Source organism: Arachis ipaensis, chromosome B03 (genome assembly GCF_000816755.2).
Source record: "Arachis ipaensis cultivar K30076 chromosome B03, Araip1.1, whole genome shotgun sequence".
In the NCBI taxonomy this organism is placed as follows: Eukaryota; Viridiplantae; Streptophyta; class Magnoliopsida; order Fabales; family Fabaceae; genus Arachis; species Arachis ipaensis.
The window spans coordinates 52,702,366-52,714,554 of record NC_029787.2 but is presented as its reverse complement, the minus strand read 5'-3'; the positions used below and the strand labels follow the sequence as shown (position 1 = coordinate 52,714,554).

The 12,189-nt window shown below is 38.5% G+C and overlaps 1 protein-coding gene across 5 annotated transcripts; it reads left to right on the top strand.

The window, feature by feature from the left end:
- On the top strand, positions 713 to 2,335 carry LOC107630519. Of its 5 annotated transcripts, XR_002359381.1 has the most exons (6): positions 713 to 845; positions 937 to 1,263; positions 1,340 to 1,425; positions 1,515 to 1,586; positions 1,664 to 1,800; positions 1,886 to 1,985. XR_002359381.1 is itself a non-coding variant. In XM_021118928.1 (3 exons), exons 1-3 carry the CDS (start codon positions 1,423 to 1,425, stop codon positions 2,068 to 2,070), a joined length of 486 nt encoding a protein of 161 aa, XP_020974587.1. In that variant the 5' UTR covers positions 1,045 to 1,422; the 3' UTR covers positions 2,071 to 2,335. The 5 variants fall into 5 exon arrangements, 1 of the variants encoding a protein (XP_020974587.1); XR_002359380.1 differs by having other exon boundaries at positions 1,340 to 1,586; XR_001618307.2 differs by having other exon boundaries at positions 937 to 1,425.

Here is a 12,189-nt window from a genome sequence, read left to right as displayed (position 1 = left end):
AATTTTTTTGCACAAGACAGCTATAAAAAATGCTTGATTACAAGTAAAGCAAGTGGATTCCTTAGTGCCAAATAGAGTTGGAGTTTTGGTTCCAATTTTAGAGTTGTCTTCAGGGATTATTGAGTAACTTTTTAACTTTGAATTTGCTAGTATATTTCTTATAGGAAGAGCATCTTTGGAAATTGGGAAGGGTATATTAAATTATGACTAAAAGGAAACCTTTTTACTAGTATACTTTGTGGCAGGATTTATTGTAATTTTGAATCTCTCAATGATTTTTATTGTTGCTTTATGATGTGGAGGCTGCTGTGAGTTAAGAGATTGGAGTCATTCTCAGGTTTGATTTGTATTTATTTAATTTTCTATAGCGAATGTGATTTCATTTCAAGTAGGTTCTTCTCTATGTGGATGAGAAGAAAATAGCAACTTGTTTTCCCAATGATTGTTATGGTATTTAATTAAATTGATATAATCTACAATGCAGTTTTTTGTACCTTTGACTATTGTATCAACATGTAGATAACCTCTCTACTAAATCTATTGCTCAGATATTCAGAAAAAAGAAGCCCAAGAAATAATTACTAAGGGAGGAATCTGTTGCTCAGATAGCCTCTCTACTGAATATGTTGCTCAGATAACCTCTCTTTATGAAGTTTCATGCATTGGAGGAATCATTGCATTTTTTCCTCCTTTTCTGCAAATTTTCTAATAAAACATAATGTGACATTTTCATGAAAATGAGATATAAATTCAAAATATGTATGATGAAGTTCTATGAAGGGTTAATGCAGATAATTAACTGAAGTGCTGAAGCCAATTTATATCCTGGTGCAATAACTTCGACAGTTAAGTGCTGAAGATTGGGTAGATATATTCTAATATTTTCTTTGATTAGATTCTTTGCTTCTCACTAAGGACATTATTTTGTGTTATCAGCTTCAAATTACAGAGGCAGTTGGATACTTACTTTCTCCTTGCTCACATGTGCTCTGTCAAGCTTAAAGAATGGATGCTTGTTCAGTACTCTACTTCAATTTCTGTTGTGCTGTCTGACTCAACTAGCGCAAGCTTAATGGATCTTGTGTTTGTCGGTTTTCTTCCTTCTCTGTTTTCTTTTTTTTGTCCTTTTCATTTTCTCGTTGAGGAAGAACTTGATTTTTCAAAGAGTGAAGGATCTTTAGCTGGTAGCATTAACATTCTTTCCCCTGCTGGTTGCTGCATTGGATTGCTATTCTTTTTGCTTTTCCTCCAAATCTGACCCCGGTTTGTTCTAAACCTATGCTCTGTATTTATTTCTATTACATGTATTGTTAAATTGCCTTGTTTAAACAACCATTAGAGTTCCTCGAGTTGAATCCTCTTGCTTTAATTTCTATTCTGGTGGATGGAGATTTTGTTCTTGCTGAATCCTTAGCCATTATTATGGTTGGTCCTCCAACTCATGATTTTAATTTCCCTGTTTCTCTTATATATTCTTATTTATATTCAATTATTCATGTTCTCTATGTATGCAGTATTTGGACGATAAGTATCCTCAATACCCTTTGCTACCTCATGACGTTCCCAAAAGAGCACTCAATTTTCAGGTACACCTGCTGCATAATCTTAAGCTCTAGTCCTTTTTGTTACTCGGCTTTCTAATCATCTTATCCACTCTCCACAGGTTGCACATATTGTTTTGCAGAATAACGTCATTGAGAAAAAAGGTTGGCCCTCATGAAAAACTTCCTTGGGCACAAAGTGTCATTAGAAAGGGCTTCACAGGTGACACTTCACTGAATACCATTAAGATATATTCTGGTTTGTTACTTCCAAACCAATTATTCATTTGAGTGATTTTTTTTCTTGCCTTAATTAAATGTTGCATATTTTTCATTATTTTCAGCACTTGAAAAGCTACTGAAAGATCATGCAAGGAGATATGCCACTGGAGATGAAATTTTTCTGGTACTTGCAATTCATATGACAATGCTCAGTTACTATTATTATACCATGTGTGTTTGTATGCGTATTTTTATACTTAAATTTAGCTGCAGCACTTTATGCATCTTTGGGGGACTATGCATATGACTGGTTATGGGAATCAATTCCTTTTTGTGATGATAACAACTATTATTATAATATTTTTGTACTTAAATTTATACAGCACTTAAATTTTTATACAAGCATGTTTACTCATCTTAATTGGATGTGGCAACCCTTTTTAATGAACAACTATTATTATAATATTAGTATTCCTTTGAAAGCATGTCTTTGGAATGTGAACTTGGATTTTTACCTTAGCAACTTGTAAGGGATCTTTCTAAGTATAATAATTGGATGATCAATTCTTCCTCAACCTGTTTGTCCATGTATTTTACAATCTTGTTCTGTTTGATTGGCCTTTATGGTTAACAAAACCAAACCAATTACCGAACCTACGGTTACTAGGATCAATATGGTTGAGCCGGCATAAACACCCCTTTTGACTAGGTAGTATTCACCATTCAACCAACCTATCCTATAAGGCTGCCTCTTACTCATGCTTGTGGCAGTTATCAATAAGATCATTGCAATCCCAAAGCTAAGCCTAGTAGCTATGGTATACAATGTGGCTACGTTTTACAAGTGATGCAGTAGCGTTGAAAAGCGTAGCCTATTCTGGAAAAATGAAAGCTGAAAAGCGTAGCCTTTGGTCCTAGATAGCATCACTTGAAAAGCGTAGCCTATTCCCAAACGCCAAAAGCGTAGCCCTTGGTGCAGAAAAGCGTAGTCTTTGAGAATAGGCAACGGCCGAATAGGAATCACCCCAAAAAGCGTAGCCGTAGCCCAAAAAGCATAGCCGTAGCCTAAGGCATCATTTTTTTTCACTTTTGGCTACACTTTTCAAGTGTACTTGAATGGGTGTTTTTCTTGTAGTGAATTCAAAGTAATTCATTCAAGATCAAAATCTCAGCCAACTTATCACAAGAAAAACAGTAATTCAAAATACAATTCACAACCAGATTTCAACCAATTCAGCAATATCACATAAGATCAGAATTTCCAACAAATCCACTACCGTTACACTATATCAAATAACCAGCACATCATTCAATTCAATATAAATCTGTCAAAGATAAGAATTTCAGTCAGTTTACAACCATCAAGCAAACCAGCTTATGGCAACCAGCTCAACATAATCAAATAACAGGATTCTCAATAATTCCAAACAATTAGAAAATCGGTAATAGTTACAGCCTCAAATCAAAATCAATATTACCAGTTTAATCACCGTTCACAACCACATTTAATTCAAATCATCACAATAGCTAACCATTCTCAAACACATTTCAAGTCATTCTTGTCAATTCAGAATTTCTTAACTATTATTAACCATTTGCACTTATCCAATAACTTTGTAGGCATTCTAAATTAAAAACGTTAAATCCCCTACCTCAAAGTATCGAAATCCATAGAAATTGGGAATGCTGCACTCATGAACAACAACCTTAATAGCAGCCATATCATCTCAAAGTAGTAGCAGCAATAGTTTGGCATCTCCGATCAACGGCAGCAGCATTATTTCCGATCATTCTTCACTCTTGCAGTAGTAACCACGGTGGCAACAAAATAGAGTTCAAATTCAATGGAGTTGGAAATGGAAATGAGTTCAATAGAATTAGAACTACAAATAGCTTACAATAAAATAATGGAGCAGCAACAACAGGGTTCAGGGCAGCTTCAGTGACGGTAATGGCTGAGCCAACATAAACAGTAGCAGAAACAGGGGCTGAACAAAGGACAATGGTTCCAACCTTCGTGAACTCTCTCTCACCGCAGATGGGCTTTCTAACAGCAACGGCTTCTGATCACAGCACAACAACCTGGCGCGGTGAAGATCCTTTCTTCCTCTACTCTGCGTGTATTCCGCGATGTTGGTGATAGTAGCATCCAGCAAACCCTCCTCCAGCGGCGGCTCCTTCGACAGCACCAAGGCACAACGGCGACGGAAGGCACGGCGGCACAACTTCACGCAGTGGATCGCACTCCTCCTTGCGTCACTGACTCGCGTCCTCCTTTCTGAATGTCGCGCATTCTCTCTCTCCGCTGGTCCTTGACGGCGACGGCTCCAAGGGAGATGACGAGCAAGGACGGCGGTGGCTCCTCGTGGTGGTTGCCCTCCTCTATTCGGCGACGTCAGTGGCGGGACGGGCTTGGTAGGAGGCAGAACGACGACTGGGCAGCGACGATCGGCGTGGCTTCGACGGCGATGCTCCTCGCGGCTCCACAAACGGTGACGACGAATCCGATCGTGACGGGAGGCGCGACAGCGCGGGCGGAGCTGGACGGTGGCAATGCGACGATCACGGCAGCGGCGGCGCAACAGCTCTTCCCTCTCTCTATTCTCTGCTCTTCGTGATCTTTCTCTCTGCGTTTCTTTCTTCTTTTTTGTGTGTGTGGTGTTTAGGAAGAAAGGGGGTGGAGGCTGCGTTCAGAAGCTGAGGAAAGGGAAACATTAGGGTTAGGGTTTCTAGGATTTGGGAATTAAGGTTTCTGATTCAATTTGGGAATTAGGGTTAGAAATTAGGGATTTTATAAAAGAATATGGATAGATATGAATAGATATTTTGATAAAATTGGAGGGTAGAATAATTTTAAAATCAAATGTACTCTATTAAAAATATTTAGAAACATTATTTATCATCCCTTGATAAATCGCCGGTAGAAACCTGCATGACCAAGAAATGAATGGACTTCCCTCACGGAAGAGGGGTAAGGTAAACCAGAAATAACATCTACCTTTGCTGGATTTACTGAAATGCCAGTATTAGAAACATGTCCTAGAACAATACCTTGTTTTACCATAAAATGACATTTTTCAAAATTCAATACAAGGTTTGAACTAACACACCTGTCTAATACTCTAGCTAAACTATCCAAGCAAAGATTGAATGAATCACCATACATACTAAAGTCATCCATGAAAACTTCCATACAGTTCTCAAGAAGATCTGAGAAAATACTCATCATGCATCTTTGAAACGTAGCCGGTGCATTACATAAGCCAAAAGGCATTCTCTTATATGCATACATTCCAAAGGGACATGCAAAAGTAGTTTTCTCCTGATCTTCAGGAGCTATATGAATTTGAAAATAGCCAGTGTAACCATCTAGGAAATAGTAGTGTGATTTACCTGACAGGTGATCAAGCATTTGATCGATGAAAGGCAGTGGGTAGTGATCCTTGCGAGTGGCCTGGTTGAGACACCTATAATCAATGCACACCCTCTAGGAGTTCTGCACTCTAGTCGCTATGAGTTCCCCATGCTCATTCTTCACTGTTGTGATGCCATACTTCTTTGGTACCACTTGTACTGGGCTAACCCATTCACTATCCGAGATTGGATAGATGATGTCAGCTTCAAGCAGTTTGGTCACTTCCTTCTTGACAACTTCTAAAATGGTGGGGTTCAACCACCTCTGAGGCTGACGGACAGGCCTTGCTCCTTCTTCTAAAAATATACACTGCTCACAGACTTGAGGACTGATGCCTACTATATCTGCCAAGCTCCACCCAATAGCTTTCTTGTGTCTTCTCAACACACTAAGCAACTACTCCTCTTGTTGGGAAGTGAGTTCCCTTGCAATGATAACTGGGAGCTTCTGATTATCCTCAAGGTAAGCATACTTGAGGTGGGGTAGAAGGGGCTTCAACTCCATTTTCTGCTCATGGCTAGGCACTTGATCATTTGGAGCCATTGATGGTGGCAAGGTATCTTCAGTAAGCTCAGAGGGTTTCTCCACACTTGCACCTTCCTCCATGTGCACCTCTTCTACTTCTTCTTGGTGGACTTCAGCCACGGTCTCATCAATAATGTCACACTGGAAGATGGAGTGATCTTCCGGGAGGTGCTTCATAGCTTCATCCAGGTTGAAGCTCACTGCTTTGCCATCTATCTCAAAAGAGTAAGTTCCTGAGAAGGCATCTAATTTGAACCTTGAAGTCTTTAGAAATGGCCTTCCAAGAAGGATGGAGGATGGTCTTCCTGAGTCATTAGGCGGCATCTCCAAAATGTAGAAGTCAATAGAGAATGTCAACCCCTTAATGCTCACCAACACGTCCTCAGCAATTCCAACCACGGAGATTATGCTCTTATCTGCCAAAACAAAACGTGTTGCCGACCTTTTTAAGGGAGGGAGCTTCAAAGCATCATATACAGATAATGGCATAATACTAATATATGCACCTAAATCACACATGCAGTCAAAAAATTGTACACACTCAATAGTACAAGTAACCATGCATGGACCCGGATCACCATATTTTTCCGGTATGGCACCCATTAAAGCAGAAATAGAGCTACCTAGAGAAATAGTTTCTAAATCATGTATTTTATCTTTATTCATGCATAAATCTTTTAGAAACTTAGCATACATAGGTACATGGCGAATAGCGTCAAAAAGGGGAATGGTTACCTCAACCTTTTTGAAGATCTCCACCATTGGGGTCTAGCTCCATCTGCTTTCTGGATTTCTTAGCAAGGTGTGAAAAAGGAATAGGAATGGCTTCTCTTGTAAATTCATCTTCCTTTGGTACTCCATTCCTTGGTTGAGCCGCTTCTTCTTCAACGATGTCTTGTACTCCATCCTCTTCTTCAATATCCTCTACCTCAACAATGTCTTCAACTTGAATGTCTTCTTTTGAGCTTGGCTCCTCATGACTCCTCTCTTGCAATGTGGTTCCGGACCTCAAAGTAATGGCATTGATTCCACCTTTGGGGTTAGGTAAGGCTTGAGAAGGAAGTGCATTTGAGCTTGAAGGCTGATTATTGAGGGGTAGAAGGTGGTTCCAACTGAGAGATGAGAGCTTGTAAAGTGGAGTTAAGACCATTTATGGCAGAGTTAATTGTATTTTGAAGGTCTTTTTGTCCTTACGCAATAGAGCGAAGCATCTCATCATTAGAGGAGGAAATGGGATAAGTAATTTGAAGGGCTTACTGTTGGTTGTTTTGAGGCACTTGGGCTTGCCTTTGGTGAGGCGCTCGGTAGGTCTGGCCTTGGTTCTGCTGTTGGTATGGGGGGTTCTGCTGATACCGGTTCTGCTGATTATTGTTGTTGTTCCATCTCTGATTTTCACAGTTATCTCTGCCTCCTTAATTGTAGTTGTCCCTCCATCCTTGGTTGGAATGGCCTCTCCACCCTTGGTTGGAATTATCTCTCCATCCCTGGTTAGAGTTGTCTTGCCAACCCTGATTATAGTTCTCACCTTGGTTATAATTACCGCCTTATTGAGAGTACCCTTGATTCTGGCGGTTGTAGTAATTATTAGTAGCTGCCAAGGTGTTGTCTTCTTATTGGAGTTGAGGATATTCGTCAGTGTAGTGGGAATAGTAGGCACATATTCCACACACTCTCTGAGGAACCAATTATTGACATTGTTGTTGTAGAGGAGGCTGAGGTTGTTGTTGATTCAGCTGGAGCTGCTTCAGTATACTGGTCATCTCTTCTAGAGTCTTTGTGAGAGCAGCTATCTCACTACTAGAGGAAACCTCCGCAATCACCTTGGGATGGTTGTTCCTGTGCCTTGTATTTCGGGTAGACTCAGCTAGATCAGTGATCAGTTGCCACACTTCTGTCGCCGTCTTGTACTTAGTCATAGAGCCATTACTCACAGCATCTAAAAGTGTCTTGTCTTGAGGCTTCAAGCCTTGGCAGAAATAGCTAATCAACACTAACTGGTCAATCGTATAATGGGGATATGAGTCTAGGAGATTCCTGAAACACTTCTAATACTCGTAAAGAGTCTCTGATTCTCCTTGGATAATGCATGAGATTTCTTTTCTCAGTCTATCTGTAACTTCATCTAGAAAGAACTTGTCCAGGAATTCCCTTCTGAGCAGATCCCAATTAGTAATAACTTCTTCAGGTTGAGTGTAGAACCACTCCCTTGTCTTTCCCTCAAGAGAAAATGGGAAGGCATATAGCCATATAGTAACCTCATCCGCACCATGACGCCTAGTAGTTGAGTAGGCTGTCTGAAAATCTCTGAGGTGCTTGATAGGCTCTTGAGCAGGTAGGCTATGAAACTTGGGCAGTAAATTAATTAAAGCGGTCTTCAGTTCAAAATCTACAGCCAAATTGGGATGACGCGTTTGATATGGTTGCAGTGTAAAGTTCAGAGCTCCTGCTTCTTGGAGAGTAATCCTTCTGGGCTCCGCCATATCACCTGCGCGTAAATCAATAGAATCAGTAGAAGAAGAGATTGTTTCTTCCTCAAGTGACGCTTCAGATTCACCCTCAAACAAGACTGGTGAATTGGTAGAAACCACTTCACCACCCTCAGAGGCTAACCAACGCCAAGCTCGCCTAATACGTGAAATAGTTTTTTCAATTTCAGGATCAAACGCGGCTAAGTTCGGATCCGGCAACGAACGCGTCATTCAATGAAAGAAACATAGAGCTCGTGGTAATAAAATAAAATATATTAAGAAAAATTAAACTGAAAATAGAATAAAAATGCAAAGATGCAAATATAAAAATATTTACACCAACCAATAATTTAGCACACTGTTGCAACTCCCCGGCAACGGCGCTAAAAATTGACGGGCAGAAAATGCCGGTTAAGAATTTATAATGAGAATAACGTTGCAAGTACAATTCTTAACCAACGAAAATTCTGCTTATCAATTTAAAAAGAGTTGTCACAAATTAGAATCAATTAACTGGGAGTAGAATTCCCAGGTCGTCGTCTCCCAACGAGTTGACAAAAGAGTGCAATTTATTGGTCAGGATTTTTCTAAGAATTTTTAGAGTTGGAGAACACTAAAATAAATGACTATCAATTAAAGCAATCAAAATAAACAAGAGGTTTTATATATTTGAAATAAAAAGCCTTGACTAGGAGAAGATTAATCGAAATTTCTATCCTTGTTGAATTTTTCCAAGTGTAATAGTAAGAGGTTGTTGCTTCTACTTAGTTATCCTTTACCTAATAAAGAAAAGTCAAGTAACTAAACCAACTCTGATTCACAAGTTCTAATCCCTTCCTATGGAAGGATTAGAGTTAGTGACTGGAGAGCCAGCCAACAACTTCCAATTACACATTAACACTTGAGTATTCCTACTCAAGGGTCTCCTATTAATCAACTCCAAAGTCAAGTTGGGAGTTTACTCCATTGACATGGATGCCATTTTTGCAAACATGCAAAGGGAGTAGGAAGGAGACATGGTAATTAAATAATCAAACAAAAAAGGAAATTAAATGTAAAAATAACGCTTGTATTAATAATTTCCAAAATCAAAGATATCCATATGTAACTCTGAACAAACTCAATGGAAAGCAAAAGAGTAAGGAAATAAGAAAGCAAACTATAATGATAGAGACTTCAAACGGAGGTAGTAACTCTCTCAAGATCCAATCCAAAAGCATAAAACTAAAAATCTAAAAATGTGAAGAACCCCAGAGGAAGTAGTGTTTTTCTCTCTAAGATTCAAAACTAAAACTAAAACTAAGTGAATGTGAATGTGTGTTGAGTCTCTGATGTCTCCTGACTCTAGTCTGTGTTTCTGGGCCGAAAATTGGGTCCAAATTCGGCCCAAAATTGCCCCCAGCATCTTCTGAAGTTGCAGCACGTCGCGCACATCACGCGTACGCGTCAGTCACGCGTACGCGTCGATGTACGACTTCGCTTGTCACGTGTACGTGTCAGTTATGCGTACGCGTCACTGTGAAAAGCTCCAAGTCACGCGCACGCGTGAGCCATGCGTGCGCATCGATCCTTGCTGGTCAGCTCCTTAGTTTCTTATGTTCCTTCTATTTTTGTAAGCTTCCTTTCTGTCTTCTAGGCAATTCCTGCACTATAAAGCCTGAAAACACTTAACACATAGATCACAGCATAGAAAGGTATAAAGGGGAATTAAAAATTGACAATTTAAAGGCTTAGGAAGTAAGTTTTCAATCATAGAATAAAATCAGGAAGACAAATGTAAAACATGCGAATTACATGAATAAGTGTGCAAAGAAATGATAAAAACCATTCAATTTAGCACAAGATAAACCATAAAATAGTGGTTTATCATGGTCGTTCATTTTGGGCTACAAATGACCCTCATCTTTCAGCTCATAAAAGCAGCGAGCAAAACCGGCGTGGCACGCCGGGTTACACAGCCAAAACCAATCCTACACGCCTGTGAAATTCCTTCTTTGGGCGTGGCGTGGCACCTTGGGCCAACATCCAGGAGCTTTCATCCACCTCCAAGCAAGGGCGTGCAAACATCCTACACGCAAAGGTAACACCCCCTCATTTCCATCAACCACCATCGAAGGCGTACCTACTCCATACATGCCCATCCACGGCAAGCACCATGCACCACTGGCATGCCATGCACCAAAACACCAGCCCACACGCCTGCAACACCATGAAGTGGGCGTGTACACATCCTCCACGTCTTCAACAATGCCCAAGGACTAGCTGAATGGGCATGCCATGCCGCTTCTTGACGTGGCACGCTGGGCCAACTTTTTAGTGACTTCCATGCCTCCAAAACAATCTCAAGTGGCATGCCCATGCACGACATTCACATGCCACTTTGGGCCAACTCCCAGTGACCACTAATACACCTTGAAGTGTCATGCAAATCATCCAAGTGTCAAGCCACTTCATTCAAGCCCAAGATCAAAGTTACAAGCCCATGATTTCAACAAAGTAGCATACCAAGTTTTGGATCTCAATTAAAAAAAAAGAAGAAGATCACTCTTTGTTTTAAATTAATTAGGAAAAGATTTGATTTTGTTTTGAAATTAAAAGTAGGTTTAGGTTAGAATTTAAATAAGTCCAGGAACTATTCCACAGACATCTCATCTTGGACCTTATTCCACAATCCTAGTTTTTGTTTTCTTTACACTATGAGAAACTAATCTCCTCTGTTAAGGTTAGGAGCTTTGTTGATCTCTTTTATGGATTATTAATTTAAGTATTTTATTTTGTTTGAGGTTTATACATTGATCTATTCTATGATTGAGTTTTCGTTCTTCATCCCTAAAGATTAGAATTGTTGGAAAATATTCTAACTCTGTTTTGGATTCTAGTATTGCTTTTGAAAATTTAATATTGAAATTAGCTTGAAAACTCTTTCTCATGACTTTTTGATTTAACTAGGAATAGTATTTCAAAGAGTGTGCAACACTTTATAATTTTCAATTTCTCTTGTTTTGAATAAGTGGCATATAATTCGGGTTAGAAAACTTATGGAAATTATGCTTTCTTGTAAGTTTCAATTGTCTAGAACTAGATTGAATACGTGGCATATAATTTAATCTAAGAATTACTTTTGAATCTTATTTGAATCTAAATCGGATTTGTGCTTAACCTCTTTGACCAAGAAATTGGCGGTTAGTTAATTAAAGAGAAATTGGTTTGTCAAGAAATTGAAATTCAATTATATATGATTTATCATGAATTGATCTCTGTAAACTTCAAATAAATGAACACAAGGATTGAAAGAGGGCTTAATTGAACACATGGCAATTTTATAATGCGTATGGTCAACGATAGAGTTTAACTATTTTTTTATATTAAATAATGTTGCAAATTAGTTTTAGTTCGAATTATATATTGTGTATATTATTATTTATGAAGTTATTNTTAATTTTTAATTTATAAATTTTAATTAAGATTATAAAATAATTAATTAAGTAGGACCACAATAGGGGACTAAATTTAATTCCTTTTAATGAAGAAGAAAGAAATATTTTGAGTTTCTATTTACTGTTTATGACACAACAAATAATGTGGAGTTATTTTTTTAACAAATGGACCACAAATAGGAATTAAGATAAGTTCCTACTCGAGATGGTCTAATAACATAATATCGTGTCAGCAAAAATAACTTTTACATTGTCTACATGAATGATCATCTAAAAAAATAGATATGATTATACAACTGTGTAAAATATTTTACATTGTCAGTTAAGGGTATTCATGGACGGGGATGTGCTTAATTAGACTCGGATTCGACCTTAAAAGGACACTAGGTCTATTTTGACCAAGTCCAAAACTAACTTGAAATAAACTGAGTTAAACCAGGTTGACCCGATGTAAAATTAGTGTATACAAATTTATAAATTTTATATAATAAAGTAATAAAACTTTACATTTGGAAATTAAATTTAACAAATGTTATATGATATTTATACCAAAAATAAATTATCTTAAAACAAAATAGTAA